At 40.7% G+C, this 18,678-nt stretch overlaps 1 protein-coding gene across 1 annotated transcript in view; it reads left to right on the forward strand.

Moving 5' to 3' along the window:
- LOC147623064 (COP9 signalosome complex subunit 6-like) overlaps positions 1–3,435 on the forward strand; it is a 42,929-nt gene extending 39,494 nt beyond the window's left edge. Inside the window, exons 7-9 of the mRNA XM_086821103.1 lie at positions 2,507–2,607; positions 2,776–2,831; positions 2,933–3,435. Coding sequence (XP_086677229.1) covers positions 2,507–2,607; positions 2,776–2,831; positions 2,933–3,017 — 242 coding nt within the window. The 3' untranslated portion in view covers positions 3,018–3,435. The remainder of the gene's footprint in view (positions 1–2,506; positions 2,608–2,775; positions 2,832–2,932) is intronic.
- Positions 3,436–18,678: the final 15,243 nt, after the last annotated feature.

Below are 18,678 nucleotides of genomic sequence, written 5' to 3' on the forward strand. Positions count from 1 at the left end.
CAGGAGTTCCTAGAGGATTTTTGGACCAGGCTTTGGGCTAGCAGACAGGCACCCAGGATCTCGGCTTTCCAGTGGCTGGTTGCCCACAGGGGCTCTGCAGTTGGCACCTGGCTTGTCTACAGTGGCCTTCCGCCGGCCTGCGTCCGATGCGGCCACCCATTGGAGACATAGAGACATTGCCTATGGGACTGTCCACAAGCGCAGCAGATTTGGCTGAGGATTCTGCGCATTTTGGCCCCCCTGTCTCCAGAGGGAATGTATACGTGGGGAGCCGCTGCTTGGTCGACTTCGTCAGGGCTAGCTATGGGATACGAGACGGAGCAGACCAGCCACACCATCAGATTCATTGGGGGCCAGCCTCGCCTTGTTCCTTCACCGGATTTCTCGACAGCCGGCTGGACACAGGAGAGGGATTTACGATGGGAGCTCCTCAGCAGCCTCACCATATGGTTCACCTAGAGAGCCCGTTGTTTCAGGGCTTATGAGGGGAGACTGGAGCCCCCAGCAGAGACTGTTCGGGCTATCTGGCAGGAGTTGATTCACACCCTACGAGGACAGTATGACCGCATCCGGGGCGACTCGGATCGAGCGATCTTGCGATGCCAGGCTTTCCACACCACTTGGCGCAGCGGCCCTTTCTATACTCTACACGCAGGTATCCCCCGCTGGCACTACAGGCCACCTGTTTGGATTTCCCTCCCTTCTATTGTATGATATAGCCTCTCAGTTTATTTGTACTTTTCTGCACCTAGGGAGAGTCTCCCTAGCTGCCTTGATTGGTCTCTCCTCTGCCTTCTTATGAGCAGGAGAGGGTATGTAGTCCATTGGGCTTTTTTATAACTAATGAAAGGATCTTTTCATGGAAAAAAAAAAAAAGATTACTTCTTCGCTCTCAGGTTGATTGTAACTGAACTCAATCCTAAAGTACTTGGATTGAGTAGAAATAAATTCCCATCTTGGGGGGGTTGCCCATCTTCAACCCTCAATCTGGCTCCATCATATGTCTCTCAACTTTACTTCCAATATGTATTGCTATCTTATGCACATGTTGTAACTAATTTCAGCATTGAGTTATTTGGAGTTAGTTGTACTCTAACTAACTCTAGTAATTGTTAAGCATACCACGTTTTACGGGGCGCTTACACAATGCCCATAAATGCCCACCATTCTAACCATGTATGAAAACCCCTTGTTTACAAGAGCTCATAATGCTAGAAATACTCAGTTGAAAAAGTGAGTCAACCTCAAACACAGAATATCAAAATACCTAATTGCTCGCTCGTTGTTGCCAACACAAGGGATTTTCAGTTTGAGGGTAGTGATAGTACATCATAGGTTACAGGCGGTACATCATAGAGTACAGGTGGTACACCATAGAGTACGACTGGTACAACTTAGGGTACGGCTGGTAGTAATACGAGTACAACCATCACACAGGCTGGTGTTGTAATGGGCGGGCATGTGTTTTGGAACCATATTACCATAAGCAACAACCCTAACAAATGACCAATTTGCACAGTACACCAAACTAGGGGCTGGAAGATGGGCCAATCCCCTGCCTTAAGGATTATGTTCCAAAAGGAATCCAAGTATAAGATCACAGGTGCTGGGGGATTTAACACTGGTCTGCATCTGATTGCTCCGAGTACATCCAAACGAGTACAAAGATTTGACACAGATATCTTCATCCCGTGTCATGTGCCCTGCATGCGCCATGTCACAAATACTTCTGCCCTGTTGAAAGTTCTCAACAGGTACGTTCTGCTCGCTAACATGGACTCGCAGGCTGTTCTGTCCTGCGCACATGAACTCACAGGCATGTCCAACTTACTGAAGTGAAGTCACTTGCACAACCATCCTGTTTCTCTACCTGTGTATCATCCTCTTGTTTTCCAGAAACCTGTAGTGCTTTATGGACAGCCCAAGCACCTTCTGGGCCTTTACGTCATGCATCACTCCTCGCTTCTTGGATGTGTCTGACAGACACATGTGGACATGGTTATAAGCTATGGGCCAGATCAAAGGCCCCAGTGCAAATCTTGTAAGGGAGAAAGATCTCCATAGAATGAACAAGGAGTTGAGGTAGCTGCATGTTAAGGTAGAGGATGCAATGCCATGACCTTTCATAGGAGCAAGGGCAGGACACAAGCAAAAACAGCAGTTCTTTTACACAATTTTAAGGCTGTGCACAATGGTTTGCAAAGGTTGGCCCTTTCTTTAGGTATCATCATGCTTCACTGTTTAGTTTATTATTTCTTCTTGATATCACGACACCTAACCAACTCCTTTGTAGAGCAGAGTTGTGTGCCATATGAGAATCCGTTCATGAAGATATGCTGGGAGTCTTTTTCATACTCTACCCTAAATTTGTGGGAGTACTGTAGGGTGTAGTTGTGTGCCATATAAGAATCTGTTCAGAAGAATATACTAGGATCCTTATTATCAACCTTAATTAGTGGGAGTTCTTGTACTTATGCGACATTTTTACTTATTTTTTTGTTTGCAGGGGAGATTCCATATGAACATTCTCTTTTGCGGCAGGTTTCCAGTCTTCTCCGCAGATTGCCTGCCATAGACTCTGCAAAATTTCAAGATGATTTCTTAATGGTGATTATTTTCTCCAAAAAGTAAAGAGCCTTTGTTGTCAGGCTTATATCATGCCAAGAGGGAGTGATGAGTACTGTGTTATATTTTAGGTCTCCGATGCTGGCTCTGAATATAGTGGCTTTGAGCATTGGTTTGAAACAAGAGGGTAACTCTGGTTTGATGTTGCAGGAGTATAATGATACACTCTTGATGACGTACCTTGCAATGATAACAAAGTGCTCAAGGTAATTTTTAATCAAGTGCTTAAGATCTTAGAAAAACACAAGATCTATGTAAGATGCCTCATACATGTCTGCTTTAGCATTTTTTACTTTTTTTATTGCAGCACCATCAATGAATTTGTGGAGAAGTTCAACACAACTTATGACACCAAGCAAACCAGAAGAATGGGTAGGATGCCCTTCATTTAGGAGAAGGCAATTGGTGGAACCTGTTGCAGCTGTCTTTTTGCACATGGTATTGTATACCAAGGAATATATTGTTGGGCTACATGGGTCCGATTTTGAAACACTCGTCAGCTCTTTCTTAATTGTAAGGAATTTTATGGACGATATACTATGTCACAAAGGAAAAGCTCCACCAAACATGAAGTGTATAGATAGCATATCATAGAAAGGTTAAGAATATAAAGCTAGGTAAAGGTCACCTCTGGCATACATGATAGCTTGTGTTTTGCACACATGGTTGAGGCAAAAGTTAAAGGTCCGGCTTTTGATACCTGCCTATGCCTTGGATACCTAGTTTAGGTCTGATTTTTTTACAAAGTTTGGATGGATATTCATGTAATGCATGCTGATCAGCTCCAATGGCTATGACTTCTTGCTTGAATCGCTCACAGGTGTTTGGGAGAGATGACTGGTGAAATACAGAAACTAAGGTGTCTCCAAGCGTAAAGACAAACTATGAAGCTCAAAAAATAGCATAACTTTAGGCCACGAACAATGAAGTTCAAAAAATAGCATGGCATAAGGGTTAACTGATCTCCTCCTCTCCATTTATATTTTTGGGCTATGGGCCCATCTATTTATGCCCTTGGGGTAGGGTGTCGGTGATGGACCCCTCGTCCCTGTGCATCTGGCCTTACACCCTTACATGTCATTGAAGCCGTAGCTCTGTAGCACACAAGGCGTGCGCCTCTCTCGGATTTGCATCTTGCTTGGCACTTTTTAACTCCCTTGTTTCATACACTTCACCAAGCCCTTAGACACTGGCTGTAGCCCAAGAAGTGCACCTTACTTTGGCCTGCTCACTCACGAGCTTGTGAGCGATATGCTGCGAAGTCAGCAGCTCAAATTGTGCGTGATCTGCTTCTAATTCAGTAGCTAGAGTTGTCAGTTTTGCTTCAGACCGGTTGTCCTTAGCTAGAGGCTTTCTTCTTGGCTTGAATCCTCCCCAAGCATAATTCTCTCGCTTCTTGTAGCTTTCATCGTCTTGCTGACAGGATTTGAGATTCTGCTTTCCAAGGTAAACATGTTAATTGAAGCCTTGTCTAGGCTTATAGGAATTCTAAAGAGTTAAATATATCAATTGCATCTCTTTGCTTCAAGACTTTCTCGGTGGTATTCAACTTTAACTGTCAAAGAAATTAAATTGTACACCACGTTATCACCGTCATGATTCACACATTGCTACTAATTTGAAACATGGAGTCATCTTTAGGTTATACCAAATTCTTACTAACGTAGAGACCAGCCTTATTTACTCTTTCACTACTTGGGTTTGGTGCTTGGTACATCGCTGTTCGGAGAATGGAAATTCACATTTCTAGGCACAAAAAGGTATTTTTATGCTTGAGATCATCGATTGGCTTATTCCACAAAGCACAGTTACCAAGAAGGCTATAAATCTTGAATGTTGGGTTGTCCAAAGCTCTTCAACATCTAAGACATGGACATTTGTTGAGACCTAGGTGACTGCAACATCATTCCCGAAGCTCCAAAATCAACCTAAATTCAAATTTGGCCTTTGAAGAAAGATTAGCCCTCCTTTGGCCTATATACTCTTGGATTTCAACGAATACATGGTATGTGGGATTCATGGCTTCTCTGATTGTTGATAAGTGTTCAATTTCAAGCTCCTAGCTTCTACATCCAAATGAACAATTAGGAATTTGAGTGTGCATGTAAAAACAATGTGTAGTTTAAAGACCTTTTTTAATGTTCTTAGATTCAAACTTTGATACCTTGTTTTCTTGATGCAGAAAAAGGGTTTTATAGGGGTTTTAACCTTCTGCAAATGCTAGAATTTTGGCAAAATAAACATTAAAATACAGCAATTCAAGTGTCCTAAAGAGGGGTTGTTTTTCATGCACATAGTTGGAAGGGGAAATTACACATTGTTGACTTTCTTGACAATTAGTGACTACGTGGTACACAGTGTATTTTGTAGACTTTCTAGAGCAAAGCACAATTAATTCGAGTGGAACTAGCCTTCTCGAAAGGAACGAGCTGTCCATGCCTTAGTTTTTTGTATACTGATCAATTGTTTTACAATTATTATCTTTGCAACATCTATTGCATCTTTGATAAGAATTCAATACCTGCTAGGATTCTTACTAGGCAATTCGTTGGTAGGGTAAGAAAATAAGATTCATGCTATGGCTGACTTGAAGTGAAGAAAAGCCCGTTGTCCTGAGTCTTCTTCTTCTTTTCTAGTTCACTTAGCTTCTCACAAACATACAAGCATAGCTTCAAGGATTAGTCTAACCATCCGTCTATTCACCATTGTTTATGCGAGAAAATTGCCCACACTTGATTTATGGGTCTCAACCAAGCCATGCAAGTGTGCTTTCTCCACATAGGGAGCAAGTAGTGAGTGAACTATTTATATGTTGAAATGTGGCTTTGAAAATGATGTGCTCTTTTTTAATAAAATGACAAGGATTATGTTAAACCCTTTTTTACTTGGTGCTTGTTAGGTAGACATACTATGCCATTATTTGTGAACACACCTTTCTCAAAGTAGAGAGTCCCTCGTGAAAAGTTAAGACATGCGATTCTTCACTAATATTATTAGCTATGTGACCTTAAAGACGTGGTTGAGTATAGAAGTACTTTCGAATGTTGCAAACTCTGGACTATACAATGATGCCTCCAATCTGTCAAAGAGTAAATCACATTGTAAAACTCTAGTTCATGGGGAGAGTATTTTGTTTTGAATTACTGAGCTTCTTGTATTTAAAAGCTACGGGTCTCCTATCTTACTACGACATGGCCACTTGTGGCCACAAAGGTTTGTAGAGTCGCTACCACTGTGGCATCCTCTACAACTCTTGTTGTATGCAAATTACAGCATTTTGACGTATATCAGTGATATTTTCAGGTATCTTGGAGTACAAAGTGATGAAGTTTCAATGCAGACGAGCTTAAGTAAGACCCGAGTATAGTCATGTACTTTGGGATTGGCCATGTCACTTCCTTCGTAGATATAATAGGACTTGGATAGCCAACCTCCTCTTTATACAAAAAGTCTTATTATGGTGTTGTCAGTGAAGTCTATGAAGTTTTGGTGGAGGTCTCTTGAACACAATGAGGTGAATTTCTTTTAAAAACCATTTGTTAGCTTCTTAACACAACTAGATAAAATGAATCAATATAAAGAATTATGAATGATTTTGAGTAGGTGTGCACATTTATCAAAGCTTTCTAAGAAGATATAGTTCACGTTCCTTTTTTGTAATTGAATTGGTAGACGTGCGAACAGAAGTGGATGATTAGCCCTTTCATTGCATGCCAGTTTTTATAGTATCAAATGAAAACCCATTCAAATGGTAAATAAAAATCATGCTCTTCAAACTAGGATTGCATGGTAAGTGCAAGCAAGACTAACTACTTTGTTGATCCCACATTTCATGGGATGATATGTTTCTCGATCAGCCAAGAGTTTCCCTTTTGCTCAAGGGTAAGACCATATCTGATATCTCCCGATTCTTGATTTGAGAGGTCTCTCTGGAGCCTTGTAAGAATGGCCACCTCAGCATGCAAACATGGGCAATGTTTGGCTGGTAAAGTGATGGTTATAAACAAGCTATCCAAGTGAAAAACCTTAAGAGGAGTCCTCATGATATTTTCTTGATTAAATTCCCACAAAGTAGGAAAGTCTTTTCCGTGAGTGACACGAGATTCTTTGTTGATACAAGTGCATCTCTAAGAGCTACTCTAAAGGTGCCATATGGAGTAATGCTCTACAACACTGCTGTGGTAGGGTTATTGAGAGCAACTATCCTGCTGGAAGCTAACATGACATGGTAGAGAGGCACAATGTAGAGAATGGGGCATTGTTTTTGCCAAGGAATAATTGGAGCCGTCTGCTAATTTCCACTCATCATAAGCTTAATTAACGTATTAAATCTTGGCTATGAAGCTGCACACTTCAAGCTACGGTGATGGGGTCCCTCTTCTATGGGAGTAGTGAAAGCAAGATTTCTTCAACTTCATGGATAACCTGGAAAAAATACGTAAATAAATTATCAAATATGGGCTATGGAAAAATGTACATGGTGTGGTGAAAGATCGGGCTTAAAAAGCCGGTAGACAAACTGCTTGAGCACTCTTAACATAAAAAAGGAGAATGATGAGGCAGTTAAGAAATTTAAAAAACCAATAATTGACACATGGGTAAGACACTTTATAAGAAGTTTTTGTTGTTTTTATTTCTATCTGAGATGGTATCAAAACGCATCTAATGAAAAAAGTTATATGTTTGACACAAAAGTGTTTCTGAACTAAACTTCTAGAATTGGAGCAACTTTCTTGAGGATGTTGTTTGTTGTGCTTTGTTTCCTTTTATTGCACTATTGAAACTTCTAATTTAGCTTAGAGATATTCATAACCTTACCTCTACACTTTATGGGTTTATGTTTTCCATGTCTTGTAAGTGCATGGCCCTATACTTGGTTCAATTGAATATCTTTTTATCAGACCCTATCTCAACCCCCATCTTCCATACCATCTTATCCCGTATCAACATTGTGCAGTAATCGCCACCCTTTTCTTCTTTGACCAAGCCATCTCCTTCTTAAACACAACACTTCTCTGTACTCCCACTTTATTTGCCTTTGCCCTAGACTTTGTCTTAGCCAATCTAAGGAGAGAAAATGTACTTTTGGGGCTCAAGAAGTGGAGTATCACATTGTGAGCATTTGATGCATGTTAGAGAAGTGATTAAGGTGTTGAGGAACAACCACTTGTATGAAAAGGAGAGAAATTGTACTTTTGTGGATCAAGAAGTGGAGTAGCACATTGTGAGCAAATGTTGGAATTAGGGTTGCAGGAATGCACACACAACTTCAAGAAGATGAGGAAGCTTGAGCACAACACAGTAGTGTATTATGAGTGCCAAAAATGAAAGATAACAAGCCCTAGAAGATAATGGGCGTATATACAATGCACGGGGGAAAAAACCTCCTAGTGAGGGAAAAAGTGCCCCGGCGGTCCTAAGTGTGTTCACACACATCACTACTATAATATGGTAACAAATCCCCCCTGGAGTGATGCGGTGAACAAGAGCTAGCACTCATGTATAGGGAAGTGTCTAGCTATGTGGACGAATCCACAAAAGGGAGTAAGCCCAAAGCTTTGCGAAAAGCTTCGAACTTCTCACGAGGCAGAGCCTTTGTGAAAAGGTCTGCAAGGTTATCCTGTGTTGGCACATAAGCCAAACTGATCTCTCCTGCAGAGAGTCTCTCCCTGACATAATGGTAGTGCACCTCAATGTGCTTCGTACGAGCATGGAACACTGGGTTCCGCGCAACTGCCAATGCGCTCTGACTGTCAGTGAAGATGGTGGTGGCAGATGGCTGCCCAACACCCAAATCAGCCATAAGGCGTCTGAGCCACACACACTCAACCGTAGCTGTGAAAGCTGCCCTGTACTCAGCTTCACAACTAGAAGTGGCCACAGTAGGCTGCTTCTTGCTCAACCATGATATGCATGAGCTTCCAAGCATGAAGCAAAAACCACTCGTGGACACGCGTGTGTCATAACAACCAGCCCAGTCAGAATCTGAAAAAACATGTAAATCTGGCGGCAATGATCCCCCCTTGGGATAAAACAACCCAAGATGCCGAGTACCACTCAAATAGCGAAAGATACGCTTCACTGCCTGCCAATGCTTAATGCCTGGGCTATGCATAAATCTGCTCACCTGTGAGACTGCAAACTGAATGTCTGGCCTCGTAATGCATACATAAATGAGGCAACCAACAGCTGTCTGATAGAGTGTGACATCAAAGTGATCTCCAGCATCATGAAGACTCAACTTCAAACCTGTCTCCATTGGAGTAGCAATAGGCTTGGAGTCTTCAAGGCCAAATCTCTGCAACAATGTTTCAATATACTTTGTCTGACACAAAGCAATACCTCCATCACACTGCTTAAATTGTATCCCCAAATAATGATGCAAATGCCCCAAATCTGACATCTCAAAAGAGGCATTCAAATCAACCTTAAAATCAGCAATATGACTCTCATTTGGTCCTGTGAGCAGCATGTCATCGACATAGAGAGCAATGATTAGATGTACACCATCCACACGTTTAACATACAAAGTGCTTTCTGTTGGACTATTCTGAAACCCATGTGCAGTCAAATATGCATGTATTTTTTCATACCAAGCTCGTGGAGCTTGCTTTAAACCATATAAAGCCTTTTTTAACCTGCACACTTTGTTTTCCTGCCCTCTTTGAACAAAACCACGAGGCTGCGATACATACACCTCCTCATGCAAATCTCCATTTAAGAACGCAGTCTTTATGTCCAGCTGATGTACATTCCAACCATTATGAGCTGCTAATGCACAGATGCTACGAACAGTGGTCATACGACATGTGGGAGCAAAAGTCTCATCAAAATCAATGCCCTTCTCTTGAGCATAACCTTTTGCAACAAGCCTAGCCTTATGGCGATCCACTGTGCCATCAGGCTTACGCTTCAATTTGTATACCCACTTAGTGCCAATGGCCTTCTTGCCAGGGGGCAAGTCACATAAAGACCATGTACTATTCTTCATAATAGCATCGTATTCTGCTTGCATAGCAGCCATCCAATTTTCTGAACTTTGTGCCTCATCAAATGAAACAGGCTCACTTTCATCGCACATACTAGAAACAGCCAATGCATAACAATCTGACGCATAAGAGGCACCATGAGAGCCAGAACGAGTGCGACTAGACAAAGGGGCATCCAACTTGCTGTCACGCAAAGTCTGCACCAGCCATCTAGGCATGTTCCTAGAGCCCTCAATCTCTTGTCTCTCATCCTCAAGTGCATCATGCACATCTGCATCAGATATAGGCTGATCTGTGCCATCATTTAAAACCTGCATAGGCTGAAAAACTGCCTCATGAGGTATTGCACTTGACTGTGCACCACTGAAAAGAGGCAACAATGTATCATAGACATCACGTGAGCTGATATCTGTCTCCTTAGTACATGAAACCAAGGGCTGAACTGCATCTTCCACAAATACAACATCACGGCTAACCAAAATGCGCTTTGTCTGTGGATGATACAAACGATAGCCTTTGCTCTCAGCACTATATCCAACAAAAATACATTTGACAGCTTTGTCATCCAATTTTCTGCGATGTTGCACAGGCACTAATGCATATGCCAGGCAACCAAAAACACGTAAATGGCCAACAGATGGCTTGCGGCTATGCCAAGCCTCATATGGAGTGACAACCTGTAATGCTTTGGTGGGACACCTGTTTAGTACATAAGTGGCACACATGACAGCCTCAAGCCAAAAACCATGTGGTAGACTTTGACTCTTAACCATACATCTTGCCATTTCCATGAGAGACCTGTTTTTTCTCTCAGCCACACCATTTTGCTGTGGTGTATACGGCACTGTACATTGGTGTTTTATCCCACGCTCAGCCAGAAATGCATTAAATTCTGAAGACATATACTCCCCCCCTCGATCTGAACGGAGGGTGCCCATCTTACTTTCTGACACATTTTCAGCCATAACCAAAAACTGTTTGAAGCACAAAAACACTTCGGACTTTGCCTTCAAAGGATATACCCATGCATGCCTGGTAAAATCATCAATGAAAGTCACGAAGTAAAGGTAGTTTCCAAATGATGGAGTTTGCATGGGACCACAAACATCACTGTGAACAAGCTGCAATCTGCGTTCAGCTCTCACTGATCCATCTTTGGGAAAGGAAGCACGCTGCATTTTACCCAATATGCAGCCCTCACAAACATGCTTGACAGGTGCCTCAAGCTTAGGCAAAGAAGACACCATTTCAGATTTCTGCAGGCGCAGCAAACTTGCAAAATTCAGATGACCAAAACGTGCATGCCACAGTTTTGCATTTGAAATAGCCTGCGTATCCATAATAGCACATGCTGAATCCTCTACACATTTGCCATCCATATTGAGCTTATACAGCCCTCGACATAGTGAACCAGATGCTACAATGATGTCACCACAAGAGAGATCATGAACAGTACATCTGTCATCCACAAATTTTACAACCAAACCTGTTTTGGCAAATGCGGAGACTGACAGCAGATTCTTTTTGATCCCTGGCACATACAATGCATCAAAAAGTGTAAAGGTGTTGCAATTTGCAACATTCAGCACAATCTGTCCAACTCCTTTAACGGGATAAGAGGAGTTATTGGCACAAGTGACAGTATTCCCTGTGGGAGCAGACTCAAGGAAAGTGAATAAACTGCGCTGCGAGGTGATATGCTTAGTGGCACCACTGTCAAAGTACCATACATCTGAATCTACTGCAGACATACATGTGTCATGCAAAGATGGGTCATAACTGCACTGCGCATTGAATGCCCATTCTGTATCTTGAACAACATTAGCAGATTCATTGTTAGAAGGAGAGGCATCTGCAACAACAGCCATACCAGCCTCTTTCTTTTTAGCCTCTTTCGCAGCCAGCTTAGGACACGCTTTGATGACATGATCATTTCCCTTACAGTACTTGCAAAATGTCTTCTGTTTGTCACCCTTCTTCTCATCTTTGTCTTCCTTCTTTGGTTGCGCAGCATTTGCAGATTTCTGCTTACTAGAAGAAAAGCCAGCTTTACCTTTCCCGCTTCTCTGACTAGCAACGAAAGCTTGATCTGCGACACGCATAATATTCCTGTTTTGCCTTGACTGGTCTTCTTGCAGCAAAACAGAAACTAACTCCTCAAATGATAAGGCATTGGGATTGCCTTTCATCATCAAGCGAAGAGTGGAAGCAAAACCCTGATAAGAATCTGGTAGACCATTCAAAACAGTCTGCACAAGTGAACTGTCTGACAGGATTTCATCTGCAGAAATGAGCTGCTCTTTGAAATCCTTGATCTTTGTCAAAAAGCTATCCATAGAATCACCTTCGTTCATATGCTCACTCTCCAACTGTTTTCGGAGGTAAGCAACACGAGCCTCATTTCTTGCCTGATACAATGTGGCAAGTACATCCCAAGCATCCTTAGAAGTCCTGCAGGAGCGAATATGTGGGATAATGGTACGTTTGACAGATAGCGCAATCAAGGCATGAGCCTGCGCATCTCTACCATCCCAACGAATCTGCTCTGCTGAAAGTGGTGGTTCTCGAACAGCTGCTACAGCACTTGTGCCTGCACCATCATCAACAGTACCTGTTTCTGATGTGTTTGCAGCATTCCCAGCCACAATAGGACGTGCATCAATACCCTGCACAATGTTCCATAACCCCTTTGCTACCAATACATGTCGCATCATATATGCCCACAATGGATAGTTGGTGCCATCCAACTTATCCTCAGCAGCCAACATGCGGAATACATCATTGTTGTCAGCCATGGCCAATGACTGTACTACTAGATGTAAATGCTGTCTGTAAGAGGTAAACCTGTATAAAATCGACCTGTGCTATGTAGCACAGCCCAAAACAGACGAATGGGCACCTGTCCTGCAGATTTTAATCTTGACAGAAAATCTGCACAGTGGGACGATTTTGCCTGCGCAGTACTTGGAATGCAAAAACGGAGGGCGAAATGACTTCAGATCAAAATTCTGAAACGAACAAGCCCTACGGGCTTTCCCACGGCATATACTAACCTGCAGACGCTCGTGAAACCTCGTCGCAATCGGAGGAGATGAAGCGGCAGGTGCCGGTGATGCTGCCCGGGAGGAGGAAGCCTGCTCTGATACCAATTGTTGGAATTAGGGTTGCAGGAATGCACACACAACTTCAAGAAGATGAGGAAGCTTGAGCACAACACAGTAGTGTATTATGAGTGCCAAAAATGAAAGATAACAAGCCCTAGAAGATAATGGGCGTATATACAATGCACGGGGGAAAAAACCTCCTAGTGAGGGAAAAAGTGCCCCGGTGGTCCTAAGTGTGTTCACACACATCACTACTATAATATGGTAACAGCAAATAGGGAATTAAAGTGGATCTCCTAAGAAGGTTGAATGTATGAAGAAGTGGCCTATACTTACTAATGTGACCCAACTAAGAAGTTTATCTTCTTTTTATAGAAGGTTCATTGAGAGGTATGCAATAATTACAGCTCCTCTTACCGATAAGATTAAGAAGGAAGCCTTTTTTTGGAATACTTCTCTAAGCTATTCACACCGTGAAGACCGACGCATGTGGGAAAGAAATTGGGGCAATTTTATACCAAGACCATGGTGTGATTGCTTATGAGAGTCATAAATTGAATGAGAAGGAAATGAAAATGCATGTGGATAATTAAGATATTTTCGGTATCTTACATATTATCAAGAAGTGGAATCATTATCTTCATGGGAATCACTTTTATGTAAGAAGTGATTATAGGGTGTTGTTATATTTCCTTTCTCAACTAAATTTATATCTTAAGCGAAGGTGGTAGTGGCTACATTGCAAAATTGTGATTTTGAGTTCACATATAAAGGGGAAAATATAATGTGGTTGCTGATGCTCTATCTAGAATGTGGGCATGCTCTTTATCGGCCATCTTTAAAGTTCATAAGGATTTGATCATGGATATTCAAGAGGAGTATCTCTTGGATGAGGAAGTGTCACAAATGGTGCATAAATAATAGCATGGTTCTCATGAAGAATTGCCCCATTTAAAGTTTCAAAATGGTCTCTTATACTACAAGAAAAGGGTCTATCTTATGCCCATGTTAGAAATACAAGCAAGCAGTGTGATGAAGGAAATGCATTCGTCTCCTATTTTGGAAAATTTTTATCTTTTCAAGACCAATGACAAGATAAGAAAGAGATTTTATTGGAAAGGGATGCGAAAGGACATACATGTATATGTGTCAAAGTGCGCGTCTTGTCAACTCAACAAAAACACATAAGCCTGGGGGTTTGCTTCAGTCCTTGCCTATTCTTGAAGCTATGGATTTCATCAGAGGACTTCCTCACACAAAGAAGGGATGTGGCATCTTATATGTAGTTGTGGGATACATATTGCTATGGATTTCATCAAAGCACACAAAGAAGGGATGTGACATCTTATATGTAGTTATGGATACATTGACAAAGTTTAAGTACATGGCATGTATGGTCATAAAGCAATTGTGGAGTATTTCAAATTACATGGTATGCCGTAACAAATTATTAAAGATAGAGATGTCAAATTCATGAGTTCATTTTGGAGAATTGTATTTGAGACCATGGTGTTATGGCATACTGCACCTCCCAAGGGAACTCCACACATTCACCAAATGGACAAGCACTAGACTACAACCGTCGTACGGTACTTACCAATGCTTCGAGCTCACGTCCCCCCTTGAGGCTCTCCAAGCTCGTTTTGGGAAGCTCCAACCTCTAATCTCCACCTCCACGCTGTCACCGCATGGAGTCGCTCACACCACATGCAAGGTAATCTCTTCCTCTCACTCTCTCACACACAAGCATGAAACAGTCACATGCACTAGAGTACACTCTCTCTCTCTCTCTCTCTCTCTCTCTCTCTCTCTCTCTCACATACACAAGACAAAGGGAGAGTTCTCATAGCACAAAGGGGGATTATGTTCTTTCATTATTATGAGAAATTTCCTTTTACACATCTAGCCCTTAGTCACACTTGGGTGCCCAAAACTTACTAATCTAAAGCCTTGGTTGGGCAGTATCTCATAATGTATAATGTTTATAGTGCCATTACGTAACACTTATTAATGTTCTCAAATGGAGGAGCATTTTTGTTAATCCATAGTGGGATTAACATCCCCCCCTAATTTGAAGTAGGTTATGTCCTCAGAACCTTTCACTGAGGTCGAAAAGACCTGATCGCCGAATTCATGTCGGTAGAAATTGCGGCGTGATTGAAACTTTTTTAGGGTTCTTCGGAATGCAGAGTGTGATGTCTAGAACTCAGTGTCGATCATGTCTTCGAATGTAATGTGCATATAGCCTAGAAGACACCGCAGTTAATGGTAATAAAGAATTATTCCTAGCTCATATGGGCCCCTATTTATGTCGAAGCAAAGGCATTTTGCATTGTATCCATCATGTGTTTCTATTGGCTGGTCAATGAGTACTACAATCAATTTCAGGAACCTGACCACAGCCACCACTATGTTTGGATCAGGTATTCTCTACCACGAGTGGATCTAGGTGAGCATTTGGTTCTTTTGACTTGCTACATTCGAAAACTCCGATGGTAAGAACTTTGGAAAATTGTAGCAAACATGGGCATCCCATTCCTTTTCTCCCTTAAACTGTAGTCTCGTGAGTCTCCGTTTGATAGGCATGAAGACTGGATCGACTCGTTTGTTGGGGGCTGAGCCTTTATATTCCCAATAGTACTCTAGAATGATCAGGTATTCCTTACGGCATTCCGGTTGAATGCTAAAATCCTCCAGGCGGGGGTTGTCTCCATCTATTTCGATTGCTACCCCGTGTGTGCACTGGATGCTTGTGTCGCCATCTATAGAAATAATAATTGATCATAAAAGCAACTACCTTGATCTCTAGCAGATCTGCGAGATGCGGGTTTGACAGCTTTGTATGCTTTGCCACATTGTCCCACAATGTACCTTCTCCTCGTATTGGCTTCCAGATCTAGCATTGGGGCTTTGAGAGGATAAGGTACATTGTCCCACAATGTACCTTCTCCTCGTATTGGCTTCCAGATCTAGCATTGGGGCTTTGAGAGGATAAGGGACATTGTGCTATCGCCCTCAACTATATGCTGGAGTAAGCCTCGGGCATAATTCTTCGTGTTGGATCAAGGGAGTGATCTGCATTAGCACTTGGAACATCAACTTGGGCTTTAGTTGTTATTTACAGGTATATATTTATTCATATTTTTTATGAATTACAAAAATATGTTTAATTTAATTTGTGCAGGATTCAGTTTAATGGAATGTGCAAGTTGGCACAATATTAATGTATAGGTGTAAATGTGCACAAAGTCATTTAACAAAAGTTTTCTTCTAAAATTCCCTTGATTGATGAGTGACTAAGGTCTCCAGTCTTTAGAGGGATGATTAAAGATATTAAAAGCTGTAATTTTTGGGCATTTTTGGTAACCCCTATCTAAAAGTTATAGTAACTAATATATTAAAGATATAAAGTTGTTGTACATATAAAAAGCTCGATTGTCGGATCTCAATCAAAAATTTTATAACTTAATGGTTAAGCCCCCAAAATCTGTTGTATGGGCAGAAAGTAAAAGGGGTAGTTGGAATAAGGATTATACTAATAAAATTTTTTTAAGTCCTTTTATATGAGGCTCACTAAAGCTTTATTGTTTAAGCTTGATAAATCTAAATAAAGCTTTGTTATTTTAGAGCTTCGTTATTTAAAGCCTAATAATAGTGCAGCTTTAACAAAGCACACACTGTTTTTTTTACAAAATTTTCTAAGAAATGGGTTTAATAAGGCTTTTGAAGCTTTATCTAGTAAGCTCCATTCCATGTCTATAACTTTGTAATTGGTGCCTCATCGGTCCTTGCACAGTTTTGAAAGTCTGATTTTATTTTACCATAGTTCATCCAGCAGCTAGCACACATTAAGGTGCGCCCGTCTCCAAACTTGGAGTGGATAGTAGGGAGACGCAGCCAACTATATATATATATATAACTATATATAACTATATATATATAGTTATATATAGTTATATATAGTTATATATATAAAATAAGCTTTAACCATAGATGTTTCCCCTCCAAGCTGAAAAACGCGCAGCACGCAAGGAGGAAAACAATTAAAATAAAATAAAAATTTGCTTGTCCCCCCCCCCCTTCCTTTCATCCAGTCTGCGCTGCTGGAGAGAATTACCATGCACGTAAGACCATGCTTTCTTCTTTTCTTCCCCCTCAATCATGTAGCGCCGCCACGTGGCCATGTAGGTAGAGAAGGTTAAATTTAAAAAAAAATTAAATGGACAATTTAGCAAAGAATAACTAATATTCAAGAGCTGAAATTTTTCGAGATCATCCAATATAGAATTTTTCTCCTACCCAGAATTCTGAGAATAGGAGAGTGCTACTCATGCCTTGGTCTTCACATCTACTATAAAGAAAGATCTCAAAACCAAAATCAGATTCTTAAAACTACTTTTGCCAAACCATAAGTGATTTTTCTTACACAGTAGTGGTATTTGAAGAAGGGTGACATTAATTCCTAGCCATTGATTCTAATCTCCATCCAAGGGTCTATACAAATCCCATAACCATTCAATCTTTGGCCAAAGGTCTTCTATGTTCGCTCTCTCTTTTACCCTTTGGTTTCTTGTAAGCTTTCCCCCCTTTACCCTTTGGTTTGTGATGATTTAATCTTCTTCAAGAATTTACACCCAAGCTCTGATACCACTTTCACGGGAACCTTTTTATACTTCTTGAAGAAATAGTTAAATACTCACAAAATACATCAATTATTAAAACAAACTTGAAATTAAATTAAAATCAAATAACGTAACATATCATTAAACAAAGGAAATAAAATAACATCATCATCATCAATATATATAAATATATATTGCTATCTCTAAGCGCCCCTTTTCCTCCCTTCAGTTTCAAATTGGCCATCGCCCATCTCTTCACTGTTCTGTACTGGCCACCATCATTTTCCACAAAGGTTTAAGCTTTGATTATTAAAGCCATGTAATAAAGCCTTATATTATAAAACTTATAATATAAGCCTATATAGCAAAGCTTATAAGCTTTATATATTGATTGCTATAATTAAGGACTTTTGTAATCAACCAAGATAAACAAATACTTTCAAGATTCTTCTACCATTGCCTTTTGGAGGTTACATTCAGGATTTCAAGGACTACAACCAACATTAGATTTTCAAAAGTTTTGTCAACGTTTGGTTTTTACAAATTTCATCAGGGGTTGTTAATTATCACAAGTCAACCTTGGAGGACAACAACTTCTCTTCGACATACAAGCTTCCAACTTTTACGAATTATAGATGGTGACTCAAACACCTTCCAAGTAAGCTTTTTTGTTTCTAACCCTACAATAGTGATCATGCTTAAGGATTTTATTTCTTATAAAGTCATAGTCCGTAGTTATGTATGGAATTATAATCCGTTCGCATTCTTTCACATTTTTCTCAATGTAAAGTATCATTTCAGTTGAATATATATATATATATAAAGGTACGACTCTCTACACTTGAGTTTTGTGTTTATTATTTAAGTTTATGTCAACTTCAAAAGTAAATTAACCTTTCATCATCTAGACTTGTTTACGTAATTAATTTCATCTACTTATGGTTTATAATCTCACGTATCCTTGAGTGTCAAAATTCTTTTGACAGATAATTTCAATGACACCAACGATGGAGGTATGTATTCTATTGTTTAGTATTTTTGCTGATTTCGAAGTGTTCTACTTCAATCTACCAAAATTTCCTTTTCCTTTCCATTTCTATTTATGAATTACAAATATGTTGGATCATTGTGAGTGAATCCAACTAGTCCTATGTGAATGGATGGTTGTGCCTCACCTCCTTGACCAATGATTGCAATCAATTTTAGTTGTTGAGAGCAATCCCAACCATTTTTGCTTTGACAAATGAGTCCAATCCACTTCGGTGTATGAATCGGTTGTGAGTGAGCGAGTCCAACCCAATTCTGTATACATGCTCTACAGATTGTACGAGCTGGTTT

The sequence above is a fragment of the Cibotium barometz genome, chromosome 27 (assembly GCF_041138505.1).
Source record: "Cibotium barometz isolate CiBa-2024 chromosome 27, ASM4113850v1, whole genome shotgun sequence".
Lineage (NCBI taxonomy): Eukaryota > Viridiplantae > Streptophyta > Polypodiopsida > Cyatheales > Cibotiaceae > Cibotium > Cibotium barometz.